The following is a 26,345-nucleotide window of genomic DNA, read 5'->3' on the forward strand; positions in this document are numbered from 1 at the left end:
CATATAATAGTGCTCAACATAAATGATAATTAGCACTAGCAGCGGTAAGAAGTCGTGGCTTTTTTTTAATGAATTTGTATTGCACACACATATGGCACAATATTCCTGTTGGTTTCATCATTCTATACTTACTGAATGTGGGTGTCAGTAAGAAATGTATCACCAAAGGCAGAAATGCACTCAACATGACTGCTAAGCACCACCCATTCCCATGATGCAATTTGCTGAGAAACAGTGATTGGGAACATTTATGTATATCTACAAGAAAGCCCCATGGGGTAGCTGATATTTCCCTCTTCTACTATTAATCTACCAGGCCAGTGTTCTTGGCTGATCTGAGTTTAAGTTTGAAAAAAAAAATAGCTGATGATTTATTTAGCTCTTAAATGTAGACAATGGTATCAGTCTCAGCATTCCAGTAACTATCTGGCTGCACTTTGAAGTTGAAGCCGAGCGATTCCTGTGGGCAAGATTTAGAGCAGTTTAAGGCAGCCTGGCTCAGCTGATGGCAGATTTATTTCTCAGTTTTTTTTGGGTAAAGTGATGTGAATGTTCCAAAAGGCATATTCGGTGATCTAAAATAATGCCAGAGTATGAAGGTCTGAGCTCCCCTGAAATATTATTTAATACCATGCGGGGTTGGTTTCCTGCAGACATCCTTGGTCTCAGTAGATGTCAAATTAGTTAAGAGCATCTGACTGTTTCTAAAGGCCACTGGAGACTCTAAATAGTCTCATTCTTTCAGGTTTTCCAATAGATGATTTAAGGGAGACTGTGTGTTACATAAAAGCCTCACAGAATGCCCAAGAGACATGATTAGTTGGTTTTAATTTCTCCACTGACAACAGAGCTGTTAAATGTGGTGTGAATTTCTTGCTGGGTCATTGCAGGTGTGTGAAAGTACAGATACAGAATAGCTTTTTATAAAAAGGATCTGTAGGAGACTTTTATATGGAATTTACCTTTTCTCCTTTAGCACCAGCCAGACCTGGTGGGCCCTGTGAAGTCAAATAGAAAGTGAAATGCACGAAGATATATGTACACAAGCATGAACACATACACTCACATACACTCACGCACTCTCAAAAAAGCCTGTGTAGTCATCTGTGAGTACTGTGCAAGCCTCTATCTATTCAGGTAAAATAAAAACTATTGACATACAGCTAACCACAGAGGCACACAGCGTGTAATTGGGAGGGGTGACGGAAGCCAACAGAGATTTATTATACTTAGTAACAATTCTGTGGTAAGAGGAGAATCTCCGCATATCCTGTTTGTACAATAAGCATTATGGGTTGATTCGCCCTCGGGGTGAAATCTTTCAGCGTCTCGAAATTTTCACTCATCCAGATGGTGCTTAATCTGTTTCACGCGGAAACAAAATAGGATATCAAGAAGCCGCTTTGGTTTTGTGGAATTTGTATAATGCGATTTCTGTTGCTAATTCTGATGGAGATCAGTAATGGATGTAATGGTGTGTGCAGTGTTTTAATACATTTCAAGTTTTATTTGTTCTTGGGTTTGGTTGTAAGCTATGACAGCATTCCATGTTTATTCACTCAATTAAGCCCTTGGAGAGTGTTTTTCACTCTGCATTAAGATTTACTGGTGATAATTACAATAGTCATGGCTGTGAGCTGTATGCTAAGGCTGGTTGGTCCTCTCTCTATCTCTGTAAGGCACAATAGACACTGTCCCTTACTGTTTTTTTTTTCCCCACTAACATTTTTTTCACTGTAATGTGGCCTATTACCAAACATGTGCATATGATTGAATAACAATGCAGCTTTTGTCTGTTTAACTAAGCTTGGAAAATCCAGTTTTACTCACTGTACACCTGCAACCTGAAATAACCTTTAAAGCATTCTAAAACTAACCTCATCATTATCCTCTGTGCAATTCCAGTTTTTAACTTCATTTTGTTTTACTTCGAGGTGCCCTTGTTCTCATTGATATACTTGTTTTAAAATTTCAAATGCTCTGTTTGTGTTTTGTATTATTTTACTAACTTTCCCTTTCCCTGCTTTTATTGTCATTGTTAGGCAAATTTGTGTGCCTACATTTTTTATTTTATTACTTAGTGTATTCTGAGTTTGAATGAAGGTTGAATGAAGGTTGTATTATTTCATTAGGTTTTATAGAGCAAATGAGCAGCAATGGGCGTCGGTTTAAGCGGCAAGAATTTAAGAGTCCTTGCATCTTTTTGTTTTTCAGTTCAAGTGCTCAGAGGGAATCAGACTGCCCTCTTCAGGAAGGACCAAGAAAGTCCTCAGACACGACCTTTACTCATCTGACAATATCGTGTCTTTCTTGCCTTTTTAGTTCAGATTCCATTTGGTTGCATCCACTGCAACAAAGCGACAATTCGGATTTTGAGAATCTAAGACAAAATAAGTTGATAATTCTGCAAACATACCTGTCTGCTCTTGTACAGATTGATTCTATCTCTAGATATTTGTGTGAGGGATATCTTTTTCTTACAGCGCACCTGTTTTCCATTAACCCCGAGACCTGGTGGTCCGGCTGGCCCTGGAGGACCTGGTTCACCTGGTTTGCCTTTTGCTCCTTCAGGCATTTTGAGGCCGGCAGGTCCGCTGCCAACCTCTGATGGCTGGCACACGCCACACTCGCCCTAAGGAGAGGCAGGAGGGTTATCTTGCATGATAATTTAGCTAAAGGATGCAAAACCAACACACACACACACACACACACACACACACACACACACACACACACACACACACACACACACACACACACACACACACACACACACACACACACACACACACACACACACACACACACATATATATGCACTTACCTTCTCACCCTTTAAGCCAGGACGACTGACACCTGGCAAGCCTCGTTCTCCCTGTGAAAAGATAACATTAAAGTGTCATGGAATGAGATAAAGGATGAAATGGTTTTGGCAAAAAATAATATGCACATGTAGATGGGTTTCATTTCACAGCTGCATGAGATGCATGCTCACACAGAAAGCAGACCAGAATGATTGAAAGATTACAAGATGATAAGCATGAGCAGTTTTTTTTTTCAAAAGTTGCAAAAGTAATGCATAAAACATTCTCAAAATCCCACAGAGGAAAATACCCTTTCAGCTCAGTGTGCGCAATTAAATGTTGAATATGGTGAAAAAGAATTGACTGTTTCATCTCTTTTCATGATACTTAATAAATGAATTCATGAATACTTGTTAAATCCTGGCTTGAGATGGTTTATTATGACATCTTTTCTGTAAGTGTGGTACACATATAAATTTTATATTGTAATAGTAAACAGCAGACTAATGCATGCTGATATTAACCAACTTAATCTAGTATACAGAATAAACGTATGTCAACAAACATTAGACATTTCAAATGCTACTTCTAATGCAAGTTACAGTGAGGATTGTGCTTTTTACCAATACTGCTCTTTCACAGTTTGAGGAACATGGATTATCTTTCACTTACTAAAGTGCGGGAGCTAATTTAATGCGTTTCCAGGTAGTGATATCACCGCTACTACCTACCGGTTCGCATTTGGATTCCGTGTGTTATTTCAGCTAGCTAGAAAGTGTGTGAAAGTGCCGCATGTGGTAGAAATCTTTCTGAAATGTCAGGTTGAGTAGCACATATAATTTTCCATCTAACCAGGGATTTCAAACAACTTTTTCTGTATCTAAATTCTAAAAAAGTCCATGTACAAGCTGACATTGTGGCAATAAGTTGTCGACCACTGCTGTGTGTGCACTTTTGAATTAAAAAAAAAAAGTCAATCTTTGCACACAATTTCATAAGATCAACAGTATATCTGTGAAAATGCTGAATAAATAGGAAGAACATTGGGTCTTCTTTGTTAATCTAAAATTATGGAGGAAAAAGCAGAAAAACAAAGAGAAAGCGTTTAAGAAAGCCTCCAATCTCCCACATCACACTCAGAGCTCGTCACTGCACACTGTTCTCCTACCTTTTCACCTCTTTGTCCATCCTTCCCACCAGGTCCCCTTGGTCCAGGCTTTCCCTGAGACATGAACACATTTAATTTCATGACTTTACTGAATCAAGATGTGAAGCAAAACCTTCTTCTTTTTAAAGAACTTCGTCTGAACTTACCGGTTTACCATCAGCTCCTTTGCTGCCCTGCAGACAAGCAGAAAAAAATCACAATTTGAATTTTATGAATTGATAAAAATGGATAGGTGTTTTAAATGTGTAATTCACATTTCATAGTAAGGTGGACCCTACAGGCAGCCATGTCAAATGATTTTGGTTTTTGACTACATAAGCTTTTCACTAATAAGGTTCCCACTGAGAAAAAATCCCTATGGCAGACAGTTTGAGGCCCTAAAATTAGCACACTGCTGTGATTATCTTCCTCATGAAGTCTATTAAGAGCCACACTCAGAAACCTACTGAGCAAGTTCACCTTATGTAAGCTTTGTCTGCTATTGAGGTCACCTAGTCTCAGCAGTATTTCTTTTTACGTTACTTACCTTCTCTCCTCGAAGGCCAGGCAATCCTACGTTTCCTGGCTCCCCCTGCGGAGCAGAAAAAGTGAACAATGTATCATTTTAATGAAGGTGCTTATTACTGCTCACACATGCAAGCAAACACAAAAAGGCAGACGTAGAAATGCAATTAAAACAAACCAATTACCCCATCAGTTTTCTACTGTGTTGTGTGTTATAATGTACATTGATGTGTCCTTTCTGTAGGATCAAAGTCTTCCAAGACAAATGATTTTTTTTGTTATATTCTTGGTTAATTTTATGTTCATTTAAAAATTATTAGTTTTTTTTTATTCACACCCAGAATCACATCAATTCTTAATAAATAGACTTACAGACTCTCCTTTCTGTCCAATCCCAGGTTCTCCCTTCTCGCCCTTCTGCTGCAGTGTTTGGGGCAGGGCACCGGGGACGAGGTTAGGAGGTAACTCTCCAAGAGTCGGGCACACAGAACAAGGCTCTCCCTAAAGCACATAGGCAGGGTCAAATAACGGGTCTCAACATAATATTCAATGAAGGTGCCCATCGAGAAAGAACCAACTACATGCATGCAATTAAAAATACTTGTATGTACCAAGACGAATGCAACACGTGTAGGACTAACCAGAAAAACAAATCATGGCTTATTTATTAGGCTGGTCTATCTGGCTGATTTCTGAGGTAAACAAGAAATTAACCTAAAACCTATTGAAGACACCAAGCTGACCTTTTCTCCTTTGGTGCCGCCTGATCCTGGTTCACCCTGCCAAAAGACACAAAAACACAGACATCCAGGAAGACAAATTAATCCCAGCTCACCCTGACGAGCATGTTTGCTTTGAGATGTCGTGTCTGAACATGGCGCTGGAAGCATACTGGTCATTGCAATTAGGCAGATGGCTGAGTATATTCGCAATGTGTGTGTAGGTAGGTGTGCGGACAGGAGCAGTTTGCACGCATACATGCAGGGGTATAGACCTACTTTGGTGGCCATCTGTAGGAGTGATGAATGTGGGTGTATTTGTGTGTGGATTCTTGTTTCTTTTGTGTTTGTGGAGGTTAGTTCAGCCAGTTTGCTTGCATCTGCTTTAGGAGAAAGTCGACTACAATGCTGATGTTAGCATATCTGAATGTGTAGGAATGCAGATGAGTGTGTATAGGCCGCACTGCCACAGAATATGAATGAACCATAAACTGTAAATGAATAAGGGGGAACCTGTACCTTCTGTCCTGTTTTGCCATCTGCACCTTGAGGTCCCTGGTAAATAGAGAAAAATAGAAGAGAGGGAGGCAGGGATGATCCAAAAGTAAAGACACTGTTAGTCCAACTTTGTAAGAGTAAGGTCATGTCTCCCTCTCCCTCTCTGTTGCTCTACCTGCTTCTCCTTCTGCCCTAACCAGGTATGACAGATGGATGCTGGCACTATTGGAAATCGTTGCACGGAGAATCTCATAAGGCTCGAGATTTATATCCCCCCACCCCCAACACACACAAATCATTCTCTATTTAACCTACTGGGGTAAGTGGGAAGATGCAGAAATAAACAGAGCGAAACACAATGCGCACTATGTTGTGTCCTGACTCACTGGAGAGACAGAAAGGCACGTTGAGATTACATTAAGAAAAAGACCTTTGCCTTGGAGAATAAACTTTTGACAGCATATCACGCCCTCTCCCCTTGAGCTGCTGCAACACTGTGAAAATTACAAGGGCAAATACAACCCCAAGGTAGAAATAAATGCCATGCTTTGCCTCAGAATGATAAGAAAAAAGTATAATACATGCACTATCAAACAAGTGCTCAAGGTTCAATTGTTAGCTACAGCTCAGACCGTGTCTACAACTCCCTAATAAAACATGTAGCAAGATCGTAAAAATGTTTAACTGAACATTGCGGGCCAGTGCAGAATACATTATGGCCAAGCTGTTGTACTCACAGGCAGCCCTTGCTCTCCCATCCCTGGTGATCCTGGTTCTCCTTTAGGGCCAGGTTTCCCCTGCAAAGCCACCGTGTTGCCCATGTCTGCAGGCAGCACTGGGCACACTTCACATGGGTCGCCCTGAAGATGGAGCACAGGTCAAACACACAAAGTATCGATGAGAGAGCACACAGACATGCAGATCAAGAGATTAAGGACAGTGTACACGAGGCATTCTACCTTCTCTCCTTTAGTCCCCGCTGATCCTCTTGGTCCCTATGAAAACAGCAGAATCCCAGTCAAACACTGATGTATCAGTTCACAGTTACAATGCTGCTCATTGGAAGCTCTTGCATACATTACTGAACACCAATCAATGTTTAAAAGAGTCTCTCACCGGATCTCCGGGCAATCCATCTCTTCCTGACGGTCCTGAATCTCCCTGTGAACACACGCAGAAATAGGAAATCCTACAAAATCCTTCAAAAAAACTTTCCTTTTAATACATCTGAAATGTCATTTTGGGTTTACTAGGACAAGGATGTTAAGGATTTCTGTATCTTTTCTGTATCACCAAAGTGAAAACATAGCATCAAATCCTGACAAATAGTTCCATGAATATTGGTGATACACAATATGTATGTGCATTTTTTCATCAAGTCTCTTCTGTGGTAGAAAGAAGATATTAAGTACAGTGCTGTTCAAAATACACATTCATTATACAAAATAATAAAATTGATTGTCTACATAAAACACACCATATGATGGTGCCAGACATTCATTATCAGTCTGTGAATGTTCGATTTGGGCCAGTGCTGATATTTTTTTCAAAGCCTTCATCAGCTTGTGTCGAAGATGATGCCAATTTTATGCTGCATCACTGGTTATTATGCTTTCCTAAATCAATAATTTCCCCACCATCCCATCAGTGCAGCTGAAGTATCCTTCACACAATTCACCAATCACATCTGCAACACAGTATGTTCTTATTATTCTATTACAAATGGTGCTACATTGCCTTCTTCTCAAAATATGACACGAGAAGACTTTTAAAACTTCTGCTGGAAGAGGCATGTTTCCACATTCATCTAACATCTTAAATTAAAGGCCTGCAAGGCATCTGTAAGGAGGACTAGTTTGAAAGCCAATCCTGGTTCAATAGTAGACATCTGTGGATGTCATTTTGGATGTCACATTATAACTCAAAGCAAACTAGTGTGGGGTCCACATTTACTTTTTCTGCTATTATCCCAAGACATTTAGTCAAGTATCTTAACTGCTAATTCATAATTGTAAGCTAACTATTTCAGTCGCTTATCTATTAACTTGAGCTTACTATTTCAAGCGCTTATTCATTAATTTTAGCAAACAATTTGAATAATTTATCCATTCATTTAAGCATTTTGTTAGGGTTAGGATTAGTTCAGCAGTTTATAAATTGTATTTGACTATTTCAGTTGTTCATCTATAACAGTTTTAACAGTTTCAAGCGTTCATTAATTACTTAGCTTGATTTTTCAACCAATTATCTGTCACATTAGCTCAATATTTCAACTGTAAAGTCATTACATTTAGTTAACACTTTCCACTGTTTAGCCATTATCTTGAGCTAACTATTTCAAGTATTCAATTATTATTTTTAGCTAACTATTTGAACAATTTACACTTTAAATTTAGTCAAATATTTCAGTTGCATATTCATGAAGGTGAGCTGGCTATTTCAACCATTTATCTATTCATGTGAGCTAACAATTGCAATAGCTCATTCATCAATGATCTCAGGCATGCGGGTTCTGTAAAGTGTCTTGAGACTATTTAACCTGTCATTGGTGCCATCTAAATAAAACTGAATTGAACTGAAATTGAACTGAATTAATTTAAGCTTGTTCAACAGTTTATAAATTATGCTTGACTATTTCAATTGTTAATCCATAACAGTTTCAATAATTTCAAGTGCTCATTAATGACATTGTTTAATATTTTAGCACTTAATCTGTTACATTCAGCTGACTACTTCAGACATTGTAACATTATTGTTCACTATTTCAACATCTTTGTTTGCTACCTATTTGTTATTCTCCTTAACACGAATATGTGAATATACTTTTAATCGTGTTGTCATACTTTACTTTTTTATGATAAGTTAAAAATATGTTCCCCCTGAGTATGCATACTCTCTGTTATCAGGGGTCTCATTTATTTACACATACCATAGTAAAAGGAGATATTTACAATAATAGAAAACTTTTTCCTACCTTTTCTCCTTTTGCACCACCAGGTTCACCAGGAGGGCCCTGGCAAGAAAACAAATGCACATAAATTGTCTCAAATGCCTTTCTTAAGATGCTTTTAGACTTTTGCCAAGGACAATGGAATCTGCTCCAATTAAATGAGTTCTGCCAAGGCCAGCCCTGCACTTCTAAGAGCATTGTCCAGTAAAGCTATGTATTGGTCAAACTAAGACCATCTCTAAGAGGAGTGCGAGGACATTACGATAATTAATGCAAGGACATAATCCAATAAGTGCATGCATATTTTTTTCTTCTAACAACCTATTTCAGGGCTCGTTAATTAAAAAAAGGACACTCACTGGAGGACCTGGCTTTCCAGCTCCTGGTATGCCTGGAAGCCCAGGCCTCCCTGGCTCCCCTGCCAACCCTTCAGGACCCACCGAACCCGGAGTACCCTGGAAAACAAATTCAACACAGACTTAGTAAACCCAAACTGGACTGAATGCATGTGACAGTCACGTTGATGGTAGAAACTTCAAGACTTAATGCAGACAGACCTTCTGTCCCTTAGGGCCGACTACACAGATGGACCCTGCTCGACCCTGGGAAATGGTGACAGACAAAGAGAGAGAAGCGACATCATCAGTGTCAGCCCAGAGTGATGAAACAAGCTCTGCTGAAATCTATCTCCGAAATGTCTTCATAAATTGTTACAGACACTTGTTGATTTCCCTCATTTGTTCGACATTTTGCATTGGGGGAAACAGAAAGAGGGAGAAATGCAGATCCCGTAAGATGTATTATCTTCAGTGGCGCATATGCAATATTTTCTGCCTGCCTGATTCAAGCCACATCAACAAGCACATTCATATTCACAATGTCAGATGGATGGGAGGCTTAAGAAAATCTATCCTTCACCAAAATCCATCTGGCCACGACAAGCACTTAGCCTGGTGAGGAGCTAAATGTGAGTGCGTGTAATGCCGAAACCAGGGGAATATCTCAGAGCACACACACGTTGTAATTTGTTCCTCAAAACTTTTCATGCGTCTACAGGATCACTGCACCGAACAGGGAAGATTAAAAGGTTTAAGTCTTCCTGAATAGACGCCTGCCTGTGTGAGAGACGAACAGCACAGTCAATGAGGCAGCATTGATTGTGCAAGCTTTGTTGCTCTAGCCTAATCTAACAGGCATTAACAGGCTGACTTAACGCCATGGGAGAGAGGAGAGGGGGGAACAGATTTCAATGGGAGTCTGAGCTTAAAGAGTAATACCATATAAGTTTACTGAATATCCGCTCTAACCTCATAAAAGTGGCTGTATGAGTGTGTGTAAGAGTCTTTTTGGGTTTGTAAATGCATTTGTAGCAATGAAGAAATATATATATATATATATATTTACATCTGACTTGGCTTGAAAGCAAATTTCATGAGTAAAAGAAAAAGAGAAGAAAAGACAACAAAAATCTGAAAACACCTACATCCTTCCCTGGAGTGCCTATCAGACCCTGTGGACCAATCTCTCCCTTCTGACCTTTTTCTCCCTAGACAAAGCCAGCGGGAAAAAATAGGAGGTTAGAATTTAATTAGATGATCATTAGAAGATCATGTCTTCATTATTCATCACAAAAAAAGTTTCTTAAACTGTCCACCTTGTACCCAGCTGCTTCGCCCCAGTTGGCAGGCGTCGCCTGTGGAGAGAAGGAATGGAGACAAGGCCCAGATCAATGACCTGGCTCTAAAGGGACAACAAGCACACACACCACTGGAGCAGAGAAAACAAAACAGTGACCAGTCAGAAGCCCGTATGGACGACCAGCAGGAGCCATATGCCCAATTCACTCACAAGCACAGAACCTACGAAATAGGAGTCGGTATTTGTATTCTGCAGGCAACAATTTCAGTATACAGTGCTGCAGACAGAGGATATATTTAAATACCAAAAGATAATGTATGAACAGCCACAGAAGCCTGCACACTTAGAGTCCAGTCCGAAAGTATTCACACAGTAATACAGTTTTAATCATTTTGCCTCTGTACACCACTACAGTGGATCTGAAGTGAATCCATCACAATATGGTTGAAGTGTAGACTTCCAGCTTTAATTTAAGTGGTTTCACAAATATATTGCATTAACCATTTAGGAATTATAGCTATCTGTTTACATACTCCATTTTTTTCACAGGCAAAGTAATTGGATAAACTAACATGATTACAAACATGATGATCTTTTTTTTAATACCAGTATGCAAATGCTGTGCAGTTAATGACTGCCTAAAAAGTCTGGAACCCATGGACATTACCAAATGCTGAGCTTCCTCTCTTTAGATGCTTTGCCAGGCCTTTACTGTAGCTGCCTGCAGCTGCTGCTTGTTTGCTTTTTCTCTCTACTAAGTGAAAAACATGCTCAGTTGGGTTGACATGAGGTGACTGATTCAGGTATTTAAGGACATTCCATTTCTTTGCCTTAAGAAGCTCCTGGGTTGCCTTGTTTGGAGTCATTATCCATTTGTGCTGTGAAGCACTGTCCTATCAGTATTGCAGCATTTGACTGAATTGGAGCAGCAAGTACAGCTCTGTACAATTTAGAATTCTTACTGCTTCTTCTTTCAGAAGCCACATCATCAATAAACACTAGTGACCCAGTTTTATTGGCAGCCATATATGCCCATGACATAACACTGCCTCCATGTTTGACAGATGATGCGATCTGCTTTGGATAGTGAGTCTTTTCTTTCCTTTTTCATACTCTTCTCTTTCCGTCATTCTGCAACAAGTTCATCTGGTTTCACCTGTCCAAAGAATCTTGTTTTAGAATTGGGAAGAGTTCTAGCAGTATAAATTGGCACTTCTGTTTTTGAGTGTTACCACTGCTTTGCATCTAAACACACTTTTACATACATGAAGGTGTCTCTGCATTGTAAACTATGATAATGACATGCCCTCCTCATCGAGAGTGTTCTTAACTTCACTTGATATTGCCAAGTTGCATTTCTTCACCAAGGAAAGAATTCTACAGTGGATTTACCTTTAGTTTCCACTGTGTTTTTCAAGGCTTTTTGGTGCTGCTGAGCTCACCAGTGCATTCCCCCTTTTTCAGAATGTACCAAATTGTTGACTCGGTCACTCCTCGGGGTGGCTGCAACTCAGGTGGTAGAGCAGGTTGTCCAAGGTTGGACGTGTCCTTGGGCAAGACACTGAACCCTAAGTTGGTCCCAATGGCAAGCAAGCAACTTGAAGCACTGCTACTACTGGTATGGTATGAGTGTAAATGGGTGAGTGGGAAACATTACACAGTGTTTTGAGTTCCGCTAAGGTAGAAGAGAAGTGAATGAGCGCAGGCCATTTACCATTTACCACTCTTGAAGTTAGCTAATGGCAAATTCAACATTTGGAATCAACTACAGACCTTTGATCTGAATTTGTCAGGAAATAGCAGGAAAACAGCCCACATCTGGCCATGAAGCTGCTTATGACTCAATTATTTTACCATATTAGCCTTTGAAAATGCAAAGACTATAGTGTCTGAATCGGTAATGCAGTACTTTAGCAAAGCCTCTTGAAATAAAGCTAGAAGTCTATACTTTAACCCCGCCTTGACTGCTTAATTTCAAATTATTTGTGGTGACATACGAAAGCAAAATTGCAAAAAATCTGGATCATTATCCAAAAACTTATGGAACCAACTATACACAGATGCACATCAATGCACACCGAATGACTCACCAGTAAATAAACACACAAACCACACTATCATCCCCACTGCATAATTAATACAGAGACCGGATGCTTTAAAATGAGGTTTTGAATAAAGATCAAAGTAAATAACTAAGGGGTCAGTGGGGTTGGAAAGGAGTGGGCTGTGTCACCGTAACCTGTAGCAGAATTTTGGCACTCACCGGCTCTCCTTTGTCTCCCTTCTGGCCCTTGGGTCCCTCTGTGCACTGAGGTTAGAGACATTTGGTTGGCATGTATTATCACAGACCACTTTTGGCAGAAAATTTCAGGCTCACTACGCTGCATACCAAATCATGAAACAATGCTTGTCTGCGAGACGAGGCACGGCGTGAGAGTGAGACACAATGGAAAAGTTACTTACTGGACCTGAATGGGAGCCAGAACAGTCATCACCCTAAAATGGAGAGAAGCAGACAAGAAGAGTGATTGCTTGTGGGTGAGGAAGAGGATCAGCGAGCACCGAGGAAAGAAGTGCATCAGTTTGGTGGTGAGCTGGTCTGCAGCCAGCATCATGTTGGACAACAGCAGCATCAAAGCGTGTGTGCGAGTGTGTCTGGATAATGCTAGACATGTCAAGGCGCATGTGATGAGATCACACATTCCACTGATATTACAGATACTTCACACATGTACACAGATTTGTGTGTCTGTACATATGCATTTGTCCTTCAAACTCACCCGGTCGCCTTTTTCCCCTTTCAGCCCAGCAGCCCCACCAAAGTTTACAACCTGCAACACACACAAACACACAATTACACGCTGTACAGTTATATACGCCTGACATGATCGAATGGAAAGACGTGAAAGTAAAGATCAGTGATCCTTACATTTTCTTCCCTATTCAGGCGTAAACAACCACCACACTACAGACAGACACAGAGAAAGAGATTTATTAATATACTGTATTTAATATACACTAAAGGAGTCGTGCTTCTGAATAAAAACAGGCTTGTGAGAGGAAATAAATGCCTTGTAGTCTCCGTTGTGACCTGGCAGTGGCACTGTTGTACAAAACTACACATTGCTGTATCTCCATGCTGCTACAGTATGCTATTAAAAAGGAGGAGAGGTGGAAAAGTGGGAAAGCACATACACCAACACACACACACACACACGCACATACACAATAACTCGCCTCCCATGGGAGATGGAGATCAATAGGAATGTCTGATTCCCACAGCACAGGAGTGAGCAGGCCAGCTGCTTTTCACAGGAGGGCACACACATCCAAGCGCACACATGCAAGCACCAAATATGGATAACCCTTATAAATAACTGAGGCATTTTTAGCGGAAGCGAGTAATTAAAGCCGAACCCCCAGCCGCCCTGTGTTTCTGGAAGCCTTTGCTTTGACACGGCAGGAAGTTTGCATATATGCTGAAGCTGTGACTGTGAGCTTGCTGAGACGACGAAAGAGGACTGGTAGAACAGCACAGAGACAATGTGTAATTCTCCCCCTTCTCTTTTTTCTCTCCTCCCTCCCCCTCACGAGCTACAAATCTATCAATGGCTGGCTGGACCAGCTGCAGTGACGAGTCACTCTTTCCAAGCTGCAGGCTTAGTCACATACCTCAACTTCAAACCTCAGCAGTCTTGTTGTTTATTCACTTCATTTCTCACATTTGAAATGAAAACATCAGATTGCTAGAAAAGAACTATGACACTATGCTAATATAAGCTTTAAATTCAGTCCGCTTTTCTGCTGTTATTTCTCCTAATTATTGCAGATTACTTTATAATCCACAGCAACATCAAAACACAACGTTAACTATCCAAACAGTTGGTTCACATTTTTTGTTTTCATTTATACTGTGCATTAAACTAGTAGTTGCATTGCTGTGTAACATTTGGAACTAACTGAAGTTTCCCAATAAATGGAATTCATTTAACTACCATATATTAAATTCCTGTAGTGCCTAAGCTAACTTGTTGGCAGTGCAATTTATAGACTCTACGGAACGAATATGAAGAAAAAAGTTTCACCAGTTTAATATGCATCATTATCATTGTCGCATTAGTGCCTTAAAGCTTATTGTTTGGCCACTTTAGAGCAGCATAACAGACTCTAAGCACAACAATACTGTGATTACTGTAAAAAGTGTGTGTGTGGCTAAAGAGTGGCTGGTAACAGACCTAGCAGAGACAAAGCAACATTCATTAAAAGTCATGTTTCTGTCCTCCCATTGAATATAAATCTAACAGTCACTCCTCTTTTAGCTCCCTGTTGGCTCCCCACCAAGTCCTGGCTCATAATATAAGCTTTTTAGCTGCTAAAAAACTCCACGGTGCTCATCAGCTAATTGCAAACCACGTCTTCTTGCTTAAATGCTCCAAATATCTTTGAGAATCTGCAAAGTCAGGTGATAACTCTCCACTACAAGCACAACCTCCCTCACTGGCAAGTCATCATTTCACCCATTGTTTATGTCATAAACCTGATTATTACAGCTTTAGAGGAAGCGTAATTTTTATAATAAGAATCCCAACATAAGGTTTCAAATTCTGGCATAAAATGTGCTCAAATCTGCTCTTTTCGACACCCACATCTCAAAACAAAGGCTCTCATTCTACATTATCCATGCCAACACCAGTACTCACTTATTAGCTTGAACACCTCAGAACAGGCTGAATTTTTGGCACATACATCTAGTCACTGAGCCTCGGTTTTTTAGTAATGTTGTTAATATTTTGGCTTTCTCTGTCCAGCTGTCAAGTCATGCCAAAACAAGGGCAGGACTAGCACATACTAATAAAAGCATTATATCAGTAAAAACGTGAATTTACAATCTCCTTGAATATAATTATCAGAACCCTTTGGCAAATTCAACATAACCTTCCCTGACATGTAAGAGCAAAGAAAGGAGTTTTATTTCTGGAAAAGCCTTTAGTGAAAATAGATTCCAGCATATTGGTGGAACAGAGCCCTTTGAGTCACATAACCAAGAAACCACTGATGTAGTGGGAACAAGCTATACAAGAATAGCTGAAAAAGCATTATATGAACACGGTGATGAAAATTGGTTTCCGACTTAGCTGTGGGATTGTGCAGCAGAAGTAAAATCTACCCTTTATTCAGGCCATTTATTGCCATAATCACATTAATTCATATGCCTGCTTGGCATATTTGTTTGTACTGGTCATGCAGTGCATATAATCAGCTAGTACTATCAATGGATTCCTATGGGTGGAATACCAATCTTTGCCCCTCAAAAAAGTGCGGCCTGTTTAATTTGACCAAATTAAATTCACAGCACAAAAGAAATTTCACTTTCGCTTCTTTGCAACTATGTGCCCCCAGTGGCAAACCAAGCTGAGTGCTCTAACTCAGGTATTGACCTACATTGAGGAAGTCAGGGGAGGGCGGCCAGCTGTATTAGTAAGCACACACAGGAGCAACATAATGAAGCGTCTGGAGTTTTGTATTCTATTTGTGAACAGAACATGCCTATTGTAGGTGAATGACAAAATTAATAGGCAGCAGCAACTCCCCAATGAGACTCAGCGCATAATGAGGTGTAAATCAGTCTTCAGTCAGTCAGCAAGCTGGATGCATGTGAGGAAAGAGGGTGGAAATAGAATTTCTTTCCCAGTGCTCAACACTCACAAACATACAGAACATTAAAGTGGACACTCTGCCCTGCATGTTATTTCTCATATTTGACTTTTAGCCGAAAATCTGTGTTGAAAGGCTCTTCATCCAACCATGTACTTGATATTTCTGGACTGCACTTTGGGATGCACTTTTTAAAAGTTTTTTTTTACCTTGTTAACATGTCCATGTGGCTTTTTTTTTTTAAATGCCAGAAGACATATTGTGAGTGAAATGAGCAGTCAGTACCATGGCTGAACATGTTTACCATTAAACTGCAGTGTACCAATGACAGTTAAAAAGACACTGATATAGCTTACTGGGGTTTTGTTCTGTGGCACCAATCCTGTCAACATGCAGGGTGGGGCTTTTTGCATCATTATTCTGTTTCACTGTCAGTTTCTGGTTCGAACGTGTATGACTGAATTGCTTCAAAGTTATAACTTGCCAATCGTGTAGCGCAGTGTACTCGTGCAGCATTTGAGTCGTAGGTGAGTTGGTGTCCTCTAGGTGCAGCGATTCAAGAAGGGCGAGTCAGGGACTTCACAGAACCATGAATTTCAAAGGAAGCAATGGTGTAGAGCTTCTAAGCCATTTTAATGTAAATAGGGATTCATTTATTTGAGAAGAAAAATCTAAATATGTAACTGGAAGACAGAGATTAGTTTTTAGAGGTTAAACCAGTGACCGGGGAGGGACTTCACAAGAAGGCACATGCAATTCCCAGTATATTAACACAGATTTCCTAATTCACCTAACTTGCATGTGTTTTTTTAGAGTATAAAAAGAAAACAAAGTACATGAAGCATGTGAAAATGCCACTTTTTGAACCCAGGACTTTCCTGCATTGAGTCGATCGTCTTAGTTTGAGCTACTATGTCATCCCTCAAGTCTGATTTGAGATTCAGTCCAGTAAGATTATGCGTGTACATGTGGGGAGTGAGACTTACTTTTTCTGCAAGTTCCTTGGATGCAAAAATGTCCTGTTGGCGGAAAGAAGGGAAGAAAGGGTCAGGCCTTTTTCTTTCACATCATATCTGAGTATGACCTCAATATTAAGACTACCGTAGGTTCCACGCTGGCCCTAAATTGGTTTCCTTCTTTGTTAGATGATAATGCGGACAGTTCCATTGCCAAGACTTGCTCAGCTAATATTCATATGCACGGAATGCAACAGCTTAGAAGGCCATTCAAAGAAACAGTCCTTATTCTGGTTGCCTTCTTTTTGGCAGTACTACAACCAGTTTTATTTCAGCCCTATTCTATCAAGGAATTAATCTACATCTCAAACATTCTTCTCAGATACTTGAGGTTCCGGTCACTGGCTCCACTCTGCTGTACTTTACAATGAATCTTAATATTGCCAGAAATAGTAAGAACTGCATTTTAAAGTGATCATAATATCCACATCATACAGCATCTTTTGGCATAAGGAAGCTGTTGTTTTCCTGTTGCATGTACGGTGCATCCCTTCAAATCTTGTTGCCGTTACAATTCGTTGCATCAGATAAACAACAAAGAAAGATGAAACAGGGGCCATCTTGGTTGCACACAGGTCATTAGAAGCTATTCTTTATTCTGCTTTTTTTTTAGAAGAGATAAAAGAGAATGAGAAGAGAGAGGAAGAGAAGTGTTGTACCTCATGAGCCCTGAGGTAAATGAAGTGATGGACCCTGCTGTGCACAGAATTATAAATCAGACAAAAAAAAGAGTCAACAACAAGAAGGATGGAGGAAGGATTGGAAAGCGGAGTGGAAACTTTCTTTTCAGTGCAGCCAAGGAAGAGTTTCAGCAAAAGGAAAGGGCGGGGAAGCCATTTTACAGCAAGCGTTGGACTTAAAAAGTCAAGAAGACACACTGAGGCTCTGGAAACAACACACAAAGACTTTGGGTCTTTTGAGGACTAGATGACCTTTCAGCTGGAGCTGGGTTGAAAGCAAGGAAAAAATAGAGCTTTACAGTACTGGAAGATAAGAAACAGTGTGGGTGAGATTTGTCATACCTAAGGAAAGCAGTAACTGCTGTGACCCACATAAAGACAGAAGCAAACAATGGTACAAACATCCTGCTGTACCAATTTGATTCAAATAAATGTTGTTTAAGCCAACAGAACTTGATATTGTGGAGAGCTTTAATTCCATGGAGTTTCCAAATGTACCATATATGTCACATTTAATTTGAGGAAAATGTGTATATTTAACATGTTTTTTCCAGTAATTGTGTTTGTGCATTTGAACAACAACTGACATCAAGGGCATTAAGTTCATTCGTATTCAGTGTGTTTCTACAATGTATTTTTTAAACACATTTTGAATCGCATTACCAAAAAATCTTTTAAGCTTGGGGGGGAAAAGAGTTCACTAAAGATTTAATGCACATAATTGGTGATGGAAACCACTTTTCCAAATATGTTCTGAACATTTTACTCATAACTGAAGAGCTGTTTTCACTTCTTTCATTGTCTTTGTCTTCAGATAGATAACATGAAACATATCCAACACCACTCTATTTTAACTTGCTTTATTGGAAAACAGTTTCCAAAGACTTCTGTCCCTTATTCTTTCATAGATAGCTAACTTTGTAGGTGTCTGTTCTTCCTCTTTGAGGTTTTTGGAGGTTGTAACACAGAAGGTTTATTTGCCCCCTCTTCTCCACTGTTAATCACAACCATGCATGACATAATGTGTATTGCCAACTTTTGCCAAAATTATGACTCCTGTCGTATTCTCTAAAAGGGAGATAATGGAAACACAAGCTGAATTAAATTTATTATTTTCTTTTGGGATATTTCAAAAGTTAGCTGTCAAAAGTCGCTTGACAGATACAGACACACAGCTAATGGTAGGCAGATTTTATGAACTTTGACCAGAATCAGCTTGCTTGTTTTCTCCTACTTTTTCTGTTACCCTAGCCTAGCCGCGCTAGACCCAGCTCTTAAGACACAAGGGTCTAGGAACGCTCGACAGGGAGGGAGGCGGGCTAAAAGGTTGTCTTTCAAATCACTCTGCAGTAATTGGGTAGGTATACAACCAATCAGGGCAACGAATAGGCTGACGTAGTTCCTAGAGTGCCAGATTGTGGCTAAGTCCCATTAGCTTCCCAACCAGCGGAGCCAACTGGTATATTAAGGATTTGCCATATCCCGTCGGCATAAGTCCAAATACGTCTTTCTTCTCAATGAAACACTTCAGTGCCGTCCTTTGTTTATCTTTCAAGTTGAATTTTAGCTTCAAATCTTTAAGGGCTGTGGCCAAAGCCGAGTCGAAAGATAACTGTTTATTGTGCACCGGTTGTTTCTGTCAGAATCGTTGCGCCTCTGTCGTCACTTAGTTACGCCTGCCTTCTGACTCTACACTTCATGGTGATTCGTCCGGCCAGTTTTAGGAGAATCCAGCCTCGAGCCTTATGGAGGGTAACTAGACCCACCCTGGCAGAGAATTAAATTCGTTGCCGTGTGTTGTCTAGCATGGCTAGGCTAACATTACCCAGCTGCTGGCACCAACTTCATATTTGCCATACAGACATGAAGGTGGTAGATATTCTTACGTAACTCTGTAAGAAAGGAAATAAGCGCAATATTCACAATGTCTATCATAAGACTACTCAAAATGTTCTTTGAGCCCCACATTCTTCTTCCTACAGTACAAATACATCCAAAGCACTGACAGCTTTGGTCAGAGATTCTGGTGCTGTAAACTATAACTGGCTAATTCTGCCACAAGTCGCTTACCAGATGTCTGGTAAAGTCACTACACACTAAACACCACATCCTTTACCCAATATGGGCTCAAGTGATGACCCTTGATGTGATTTTGCAGCTCCCTCTGGAGCCACTGAAGGCTTTACACATTTTTTCTCTCTCTATATATATATAGAGACAGGTGCCGTGGTACCTGTAAATAGACTTTCATGTGTAAAATTGGTTAAGTTTCCCTTTAAGGCTTCTTAAAGAGACAGAAGGGCATTTTTTCAAAGACACCTACAGAAATGGAATTTCCCAAAACAGTAAATCCCAGTGAACCTTGTGCTTAGTCAGCTACAATAATGTTGAATACCCCATGCATCCAACGCACAACTTTCCACAGATGCTGAGCTTAGTGTGCTGTCACTCAGTGAGGCTTAGTTTAATAGAAGCTGGTTGAAAAAAAAACAACATCTGGCTGGCCTACTGGAATCTTTTATTTCACAGTTCATTTATAGAACCAACATAAAGATAACAATAGAAAGTCTTAAAATTGCTAGAGAGCAGCAGAGAAAATGGAGAGAACTAAGGACAGAAATGTGTTGTGGCATCAAATACAGACAGTGACGCTGGTATCATTATCAAGCCAAAAATACTGTACTAAATGTCATGCTGCCCATGATAATGGTCGGTATGTGATAACTAATAGCAGAGGAGGAGACGAGGGAGATTTGTGAGAGAGAAGGAAATGTGGAGAGAGATGGCATGCTTGCATTTGGCTGCAACCATCTCTGGGATTGATTACTGTGTCCTGAAGTCTGCCACTGCTCTAAGTTAACACCGGCACTCCACAAGACAAACAGCAGGCTCTAATGAATAGATAATTGGATATAGATCCCATTAATATGAATGATGAAACAGGCGGGTGTGAAAACAAAAATAAATTGCCTCTGCGTTATACTGGAAGAACTTCATGTATCAGTCGGTGGGCTATTGAAGCAACCGTAAAGAATGTCATAGAAATATCTGGGAAAATGACTCCCTGTTGCATAAGGCTCTATTTATCACAAATTTGACGCTACTCGTAGACACTTTGAATGATTGTTACCAGCAGACTCAACAGAACAGAAGTCATAAAAAACTCAGCAGTGATAAAGACTACAGCAGAATAGCAAACATGTTGTCTGTGTCCAGTGTTTGCTTGCCAGCAGAAGCATCTCAGACAAATCAAACTGCCTAAGGAACAAAACTGTTGGAGACCAAGTGAGTGTCTGTGTCTGTGTGTGTTGTGAGAATGGCTTTTGGGGAAATTTACAAAGGAAGAGGAAGGGACTATTGTTTGTGAAATATCCAATGACATTTTTTCTTTAGTTTATAGACGAACTGGAGTGTTTATTTATGGACTGTAGTCTGTATTATGTCTGTGTGATCATATGTTCTGCAGTGTGTGTTTTTTTTTATCTTTAAGACAGTAGACATTTTAAATTTTGATTACCTGGCTAAATGTGTTTTCCAGCAGGTCATTTTCAGCAGCACGGCGGCTCTTCGGGGCATCAGGAGGGCACTGCAAGCATGCAACAGATGGATAAAGGTAAGACAAGGTAAAAGAGTACATTGGTGAATTCTCACCTGGATCCTTTAATTCAGCTTGGACAGAATGTAAAAATCTGACAAAAAAATTCCCCCTGAATATAGTCTTTTGTTACCGATTCAGCTAACAAAAAGGAAAGACAACATTTTGCTCACGCTTGTGCAGATTCTCAATCATAAAAGTCAGTGTAATCCTAAGAACTTTAGTAGAAGGCAGCCTGCCATCTCTTTTATTGTTCTTGACAATGTTTAACTGACCCATGGGGAGTCTCTGATATATACAGTCATCCACAGATAACATGGCTAATGCCGCACTAAAGACCAAAGACTCACATACCTTGAAGTGTAAATCATTGTGAAATTACCAGGTCAGGGATGACTCAAGGTATTAATGGTGGTGAAATTTACAGTGAAGGTTTCAAGAATGCATTGTAAATACCTGATAAGTGATAGATCCCATCTTTGTTTAGGTAATTTCCTCATATCAGTCTTGTTGTTTTACTATAGGTTTTGTATATTCTACTATTTGTGCTACTACGTGGATTTTATTTTTAGGGATAATTGTTCTCAAAGGAGCAGGTAAAAAATAAACAAGAAAATACTCATGACAAAGGTTGTGCTTAGACACAGTGATGCTTTTAGCCAAATGCTAGCATGCTAAAATTACTACAATGACCAGAGTATCATGCATGTGCCCTGCAAGAATACTACTATGTTCATAAACTTACCACTTGCAGCATTTTAGCATGCTAGCTGTTGCTAATTAGTACATGCCACAAACTGGCAATAATCAATACAGTGCCATTACTTTGAGTATTGGGCAAACTATAATGAAACTGGGCACATTCTATACCTGGAGTTGGTCCTAGATTGATGTGAACAGATTGCCAAAGCTGTCACAATTCATCCTGACAGGTCGAGGTATAATTAAAAGCTGTTTACATCATCCAGATTTTCTAATTTGAACACATGTGATGTTAACAAAAATGACATCAAAGCAATGATGTGAAACATAAAACAACATAAATCGAATGCATCATCTCCAAGATTCAATCTCAAAATCCAGTCCAAAAATACAATGCACATTCCTGCACCATCTAACATGCACTTCTGTCTCTTTCTTTTGTGTTTCAAGAGTCTGCAGTCTCCATGGGTGTGTGTGTCTACATATGTGCACACTTGCTCCCCCACTTCTCATTTCAAATTTAAACGCAGCTTGGAGGGAGCCCTGCAGCACACAAGCCTTGAGCAAAGGAGGAGAAGTTTCCTTCTTCGAACCTTTTAATCAATTTTACAGCATGCGGTCCATCCTCTAGAGGACTCTACACTTTCAAACTTCTGAAGAAGCTTCTTATCCTGTTTGTATCCTTCTCATAAATTCATTTGCTAATGAAAAAGACACGTAGACGTGCGCACACAGACACGTAAGCGCCCTGGAGAATTCTGACAAAAACTTGGCTGAGTACAAAAATACCTTCCGCTTAAAAATAAACCCAAGAACCGGCTGTTTGCAATTCTTCCCATACCTGAACGATCGCTTGCTCAATGTAGTGCTGTACTGTTTTCAGTCCAATAAATCTGTTTTCTATTTGATAATGCTTCTGTCTGAAGCTTGCAAACAATGACTGCACAAAAATACAAAAGAAGAAGAGAGCTATATACACAAGAGGAAGACAGAGATATATAAAAGCAAAGACACAAAATGGTAATTTTGAAGCTGCAGGAGAGACATGTGATATTGTGAATTAGCAATTAAGTCACACTTTAGAAGTACAAACAATATTGGCAAATCACAGCTGATGTTGCATAATTGCACACAATGGAATTACTCTCAGCTCTAGTCAATTTGTATACATAATATCCAATGTTAAACAAAGCCTCTGAAGAATATTGAACGAACACAATAACACAATCATTTCCATATTTGTGGAAGCCCAAGTCAAGTAACTGATGGAGTGCTGTATAGTGAGGGCTCTCTGCCTGCATATCAAATTCTATGGCAGGCGGCCAAGTTTCTTCTCTGACCAACTAAAATGAGTTAGAAGAACAAAATTGAGCATAACGTATTACGAAGACAAAGCGTTGCCGATTAGCGAGAATAAGCCTCCGGAGCAGATGCGGGTCTTTCTGTGATGTTTAATTTGGATAATGCAGACTCAGCCTTTCTTGCAGCTGTTGAACAGTAAAAGTCTTCCAACAATTTGCTTTTATTGCGAAGGAGCTGCAACAAGTGTCGAGTTCTCATCACTGGGTTTAATTTACCATAGTTTAGCTTGAGTTTAATTGAGGCGAGTAGGTGCTTCCAGTTCACATGTGGACAAAACTATTTTTATGGTAGGTGCCTGTTGACTAAAGTTAAGCATTCTATGAGACCAAAACCTTGAAACTCACATCCTGAAAGCCCCAACGAAAGCTTTTTCCACACTCATACCTTCCCTTAGCCCCATGTAGAGACTGTGGTTAGACTAGTAATTTGAAGTGGGAAAAGGAGCAACTGGATAAGGTGAGCTGGAGTAAGAAGTTCAAGCTAGGAGTCCATTGATGTTATTGTTCAGGGCAAATAGTAACGACAATGATTAGTCATTAAGGAGACCAATAATTGAACTGAACTAATATACATTTGCAACAACAAAAAAAAGTCTTGATGTCAAGACCAATGTAAAACTTCATTAAGACCCATTGACTTATTCTTAGTTTATGTGTTCAATTAAACCTTGACCCTTTACCCTACAATGCTTATAGCCTATTAATTGTGACATGAAACCAATCAGATAGTGCTGTGGGTGGAACATTGCTTGAGATTGCAGACTGGTGACTACAGATTGAGAGAGGCCACTGCATCAGAGCCAAAGTAGTGCATTAATAAACAATTAATCTAATCAGGACATAGTTTTAACCAGTACAGTTAACACTAATAACAAATCCTTGTGAAAGTCATTGAATCCCTACAGTTCCAGACAAACTGCCCACTGAGGATCCACACTGATTCTGTCCGAGCAACAGTTCAACATTTTGAGAAATGTGCATATTAGTTTTCTGGTGGAGAGTTGTGGTGTTTTTACATTAACACAGAATAACAGCTTTTGTTCATGCCCTCTCCATCATTGTGTATATTGTGCGGTGCAACAGCCTTGTGTGAATGCCTGCAGTGTGCCAGGGGTAATGTGAAAGTTTAAATTGGTTGAATCCGTCAGACACTGGTGACCACTGCTTGAAGTGACAGATGACAATTTCCAGGCACTGTTTGAGGCTCTGAAATATGTTTGTAGAAGAGAAGATTTATACTGCACTCATTTCTGTCTTTAAACACGCAGTAAAGCTCTAGCCAACAACAGGTTAACTTTTCTTATGTAAAGCTTGACATGCACTGTCCAGAGGTAAAGAATATTAGCACCCCAGTAGCTCTAGTTTGTTTAGTCTGTACAAAAACGGGTGTGTAAAGCTGATAAGCTGACAGGATTTAAAGGGGGATATGAACTGAACTCTTTCCTGGATAGTGCCAATAGTCAGGCATTAATAAAGAGGCTAGAAACTTACTGCTTCCAGACAAACGCTGTATTTAAAAAAAAATGGACACAGTGGCCATGGATTTGGCTGAGAACTCAAGGACCCTATGCACAGTAATACAGTAGTAGCCAGTGAATCACAAAGTAGCTTCACCCTTAAACATACTCTACTTTATTGTCTATTTTCCTTTAAATAGGACCACAATTTACAAAATCACCAACATGCAATATTCAAAAAGTCCTAAAATTAGTGATTTACACCATAAACCCATGAAGAAAATATTAAATTGAGGTAACAAATCAAGTGAGAATTAAGGTTATTTTGTTATAGAATTCTATACAATCGGGCTTCCTTTTCCAATCAGAGGAGTTGCCTCCTCCTGGCCATTAAAAAGCACTTTAAAGGTACTTCTATGTTGGCTTCACTTTTAGAGCCAGAGGCTACATTCATTGTATATATACAATCTATGCTTTCAGGCAACAAATATTTCAGCACATCAAATTCCACTGTGTCATTTTGTTCAGATTAAACAAATGAAATCTAAAATGTAATTTTGTGCTCTTCAGAGATGCTGGAAAGTGTCTTTTGTTACTTTCATACAGTGCCAAGCTAGCTGTTATGTTTCAATTGTCTCTGTTGAGCTAAGCAAAGCTAACTACACACATGCTGTCACTTCCTATAAGCCATACAAAAAGACAAACCACCCCGAAAAGGTGAACTTCTTACTTAAACTCGAGGTCTACATCGCAGAGGAAATAATCTGCTTTAGATCAGGGGGAATACTCTCTGTTCTACACAAATTATTTGTTATTGTCAGTTAGTGAGGATCACCACTCTCACCCTAGCTCCAGGTATCTCACAGCAGGCTTCTTGGATGGCAAGCGAGGGGTCACAATACAGCATCACCTGCTGAATGTCCATCTGCAAAAGAAAGAGGGAGAAAGATATTGTGATATATGGTATTTCACATGCACTTATCTATGACTCCCATGCTTTGTTTGCTTTATAATGTGCATAAAGTTTAAATGAGCTAGTAAACAAGGTTGAGAGGTAATTAGTTTCTCACTTATACAATGCATTAGAAAAGTACTGTCAAGTGGTTAACATCTGTGTGTGTGTGTGTATGTAGATGTGTGTATATGTGTGTATGCACACTTCCTCCCTGTGCTAACAAAAGGGCTTTCCTGCTTTCTAAGTAGGCCAGTTAACTGATCGTCAAGCTAAGTGCCTGGATTACTGGATCCATTCAACGTTAATAGTCCCTGCTCACTGCACACATATTCTCTCAGGTAGTCTGCTCGCATTTTTAATCAGGACTGGATGAGATTGCCTCAAAGAAAACAGCACCTCAGAGGGCAAAGCCTATGGTCTGAAACACGTACAAATATGAACATAGACATGCACACATCCCCAAAATGATCAGCCCCAAGGCCTTCATAGGAGGATGATTCACAAGAAATGCTTCACTCTATCCTTTCTGCTAGTTAAATGCATCTATAAGGTGGTCTGGAAAAAGCCTGGCAAGTTATTAAAATTCTATATGTCAAGGTAACATTAAATTATTTTATGCAACAAATCGCTAAGATGCCATTCT

At 39.8% G+C, this 26,345-nt stretch overlaps 1 protein-coding gene across 5 annotated transcripts in view; it reads right to left on the reverse strand.

Annotated features, from left to right (window-relative positions):
- The window catches only part of col16a1 (collagen, type XVI, alpha 1), a 133,952-nt gene that overhangs the window by 22,899 nt on the left and 84,708 nt on the right, over positions 1-26,345 (reverse strand). For 4 of the 5 annotated variants that reach the window (XM_051955854.1, XM_051955857.1, XM_051955856.1 and 1 more), the window contains exons 7-30: positions 25,592-25,672; positions 21,150-21,218; positions 16,923-16,955; positions 13,211-13,246; positions 13,062-13,112; positions 12,745-12,777; positions 12,545-12,589; positions 10,298-10,336; positions 10,127-10,189; positions 9,201-9,245; positions 9,003-9,098; positions 8,668-8,706; positions 6,810-6,854; positions 6,653-6,688; positions 6,431-6,553; positions 5,715-5,750; positions 5,220-5,255; positions 4,849-4,977; positions 4,499-4,543; positions 4,119-4,145; positions 3,973-4,026; positions 2,825-2,875; positions 2,489-2,632; positions 963-998 (exon numbers count right to left, since the gene is read on the reverse strand). In XM_051955854.1, the coding sequence (XP_051811814.1) occupies positions 963-998; positions 2,489-2,632; positions 2,825-2,875; positions 3,973-4,026; positions 4,119-4,145; positions 4,499-4,543; positions 4,849-4,977; positions 5,220-5,255; positions 5,715-5,750; positions 6,431-6,553; positions 6,653-6,688; positions 6,810-6,854; positions 8,668-8,706; positions 9,003-9,098; positions 9,201-9,245; positions 10,127-10,189; positions 10,298-10,336; positions 12,545-12,589; positions 12,745-12,777; positions 13,062-13,112; positions 13,211-13,246; positions 16,923-16,955; positions 21,150-21,218; positions 25,592-25,672 (1,392 nt within the window). The remainder of the gene's footprint in view (positions 1-962; positions 999-2,488; positions 2,633-2,824; positions 2,876-3,972; positions 4,027-4,118; positions 4,146-4,498; positions 4,544-4,848; positions 4,978-5,219; positions 5,256-5,714; positions 5,751-6,430; positions 6,554-6,652; positions 6,689-6,809; positions 6,855-8,667; positions 8,707-9,002; positions 9,099-9,200; positions 9,246-10,126; positions 10,190-10,297; positions 10,337-12,544; positions 12,590-12,744; positions 12,778-13,061; positions 13,113-13,210; positions 13,247-16,922; positions 16,956-21,149; positions 21,219-25,591; positions 25,673-26,345) is intronic. The other variant, XM_051955855.1, reaches the window with a different exon arrangement.

Source organism: Acanthochromis polyacanthus, chromosome 11 (genome assembly GCF_021347895.1).
Source record: "Acanthochromis polyacanthus isolate Apoly-LR-REF ecotype Palm Island chromosome 11, KAUST_Apoly_ChrSc, whole genome shotgun sequence".
NCBI lineage: Eukaryota > Metazoa > Chordata > Actinopteri > Pomacentridae > Acanthochromis > Acanthochromis polyacanthus.